Source organism: Gossypium hirsutum, chromosome D07 (assembly GCF_007990345.1).
Source record: "Gossypium hirsutum isolate 1008001.06 chromosome D07, Gossypium_hirsutum_v2.1, whole genome shotgun sequence".
Classification (NCBI taxonomy): domain Eukaryota; kingdom Viridiplantae; phylum Streptophyta; class Magnoliopsida; order Malvales; family Malvaceae; genus Gossypium; species Gossypium hirsutum.
In genome coordinates, this window is record NC_053443.1 from 55,982,726 (window position 1) to 55,985,292 (window position 2,567).

General features: G+C 39.9%; 1 protein-coding gene across 1 annotated transcript; it reads left to right on the top strand.

Moving 5' to 3' along the window:
• Positions 1-418: 418 nt before the first annotated feature.
• Positions 419-1,519, top strand: LOC107936726 (leiomodin-2-like). The gene is made up of 4 exons (XM_041096888.1): positions 419-467; positions 563-625; positions 1,139-1,369; positions 1,476-1,519. Exons 1-4 carry the CDS (start codon positions 419-421, stop codon positions 1,517-1,519), a joined length of 387 nt encoding a protein of 128 aa, XP_040952822.1.
• The last annotated feature ends 1,048 nt before the right edge of the window (positions 1,520-2,567 follow it).

The window sequence follows — 2,567 nt, forward strand, 5'->3', positions numbered from 1 at the left end:
ATGGCTAACAAATTTTAGTTTTAGTATGTGATAAGATTATCTTATGAATACGATAAATCTATCTTGAAAATATATTGAAATGGATTGGTTGTGTCGGATTGGTCTCGGTTTAAAATTTGCAGGGAAAATTAGAGATTTATAAAGGGGTTATATTGAATTTTAAAAAAATTTATTTATTCGATAAAATCTGCTAATGCCTCATACTCTATTTCAGCGACAAATACGGGTAGAGGTATTACATTTGTTGGTATCAGAGCTACGGTTTAGCCGGTTCTCGGGCCGACGTAGCAAATATGAGATTAGCTATTCATGCCATTTAAATTATTATTGATAGTGTGATATCTCCTGACCATTTGAAATGTGATTTTCTTATAGTAAATGTCTGCCGATCGAGCCCAACCCGAGGAAGCCGGGAGTTATGCTCCGGCTTCAGAATAAAGAGAAGCTGAAGCTACTAGTAGTAGAAGGTCCGAGACAAGGGACCAAAGTGAATAGGCTAAAATGGCCTTCTATCAAATGATGAATGAATGATTTACTCAGTATATAAGAACTAACCCTGTAGTGCAGCAAGCTCAAGCTCCTCCACCACCACCACCACCGGTTCCCGAGATTCCACAGGGTACAGGTACTGAATCTATCAGAAAAGGGAAAGCTCCAATTGATAAAATCAGAAAATATGGGGCAGAAGAATTTAGAGCTGCAGTTGATGATAATCCTGAACGGGCTGAGTTTTGGTTAGAGAATACTATTCAGGTTTTGGAGGAATTATCTTGCACACCAGAAGAGTGTTTGAAATGTGCAGTATCATTGCTAAAAGATACAGCTTACCACTGGTGGAATACTAAAGTTTCAGTTGTTCTGAAAGAAGAAATTACATGGGAATTCTTCCAGACCGAGTTCAGAAAGAAATATATCAGTCAGAGGTTCCTTGATCAGAAGAGAAAAGAATTTCTTAAGCTAAAATAGGGTAACAGATCAGTATCTGAATATGAAAGAGAATTTGTCTGATTGAATTAATATGCTCGGGAATGGGTACAATCAGAGGTTGAAATGTGCAAACGATTCGAGGAAGGGCTGAATGAAGAAATTAAGCTACTGATCGGAATTCTTGAAATTTGAGATTTTGCTACATTGGCAGAGCGAGCTTATAAAGTAGAAGAATTGAGCAAAGAAAAGAAACAAGCTGAAAGAGAAGCTCGGGTTTTCAGTAAAAGATCGATGGAAAAATCTCAATTTTCTGCTTCAAAGAAATTGAAGAAATACCAGGATCGTTCTACCTCAGCCACTGGGTATTCGGGTAGAGAGCGAGGTTTTCAGCCTACTAATCCAAGACCTTCCACTCCATCAGTGACCAGTGTTGGCAGTGTTGGTACCCCTAATCTAAGCTGCCAATATTGTAATAAAACTCATTTTGGTGAATGCCGATTAAAGAGCGGGGCTTGTTATCGATGTGGTTCTTTCGATCATTTCCTCAGAGATTGTCCAGAAAGGGGTGATAAAGAAGCTGAACAGACATTGATGTCGAGTAATCCAGTTTCGAGGGGTAGACCACCTCGACCATCTGGTAATGTCAGTGGTAGCCGAGGAGCTACGAAAGATACCGCAGGCAAGCCTGAGGCATGAGCACCTGCTAGGACATATGCCATCCGTGCTAGAGAAGATGCTTGAGCACCCGATGTTATTACTGTACATTTTCTTTACTCCCCGCTCTTTAATCAGCATCCACCAAAATGAGTTTTATTACAATACTGGCATCTCGGCTTAGGGGTACCAACACTGCCAACACTGGTCACTGATGGAGTGGAAGGTCTTGGATTAGTGCGCTGAAAACCTCGCTCTCTACCCGAATACCCAGTGGCTGAGGTAGAACGATCCTGGTATTTCTTCAATTTCTTTAAAGCAGAAAACTGAGATTTTTCCATCGATCTTTTACTGAAAACCCGAGCTTCTCTTTCAACTTGTTTCTTTTCTTTTCTCAATTCTTCTACTTTATAAGCTCGCTCTGCCAATATAGCAAACTCTCGAATTTCAAGAATTCCGATCAGTAGCTTAATTTCTTCATTCAGCGCTTCTTCGAATTGTTTGCACATTTTAGCCTCTGATTGTACCCATTCCCGAGTATATTTACTCAATCGGACAAATTCTCTTTCGTACTCAGATACTAATCTGTTACCTTGTTTCAGCTCAAGAAATTCTTTTCTCTTCTGATCAAGAAACCTCTGACTGATATATTTCTTTCTAAACTCGGTCTGGAAGAATTCTCATGTAATTTCTTCTTTCGGAACAACTGAAACTTTAGTATTCCACCAGTGGTAAGCTGTATCTTTTAGCAATGGTACTGCACATTTCAAACACTCATCTGGTGTGCAAGATAATTCCTCCAAAACCCGAATAATATTCTCTAACCAAAACTCAGCCCGTTCGAGATTATCATCAACTGCAGCTCTAAATTCTTCTGCCCCATATTTTCTGATTTTATCAACTGGAGCTTTCCCTTTTCTGATAGATTCAGTACCTGTACCATGTGGAATCTGGGGAACTGGTGGTGGAGGAGGAGGAGGAGCTTG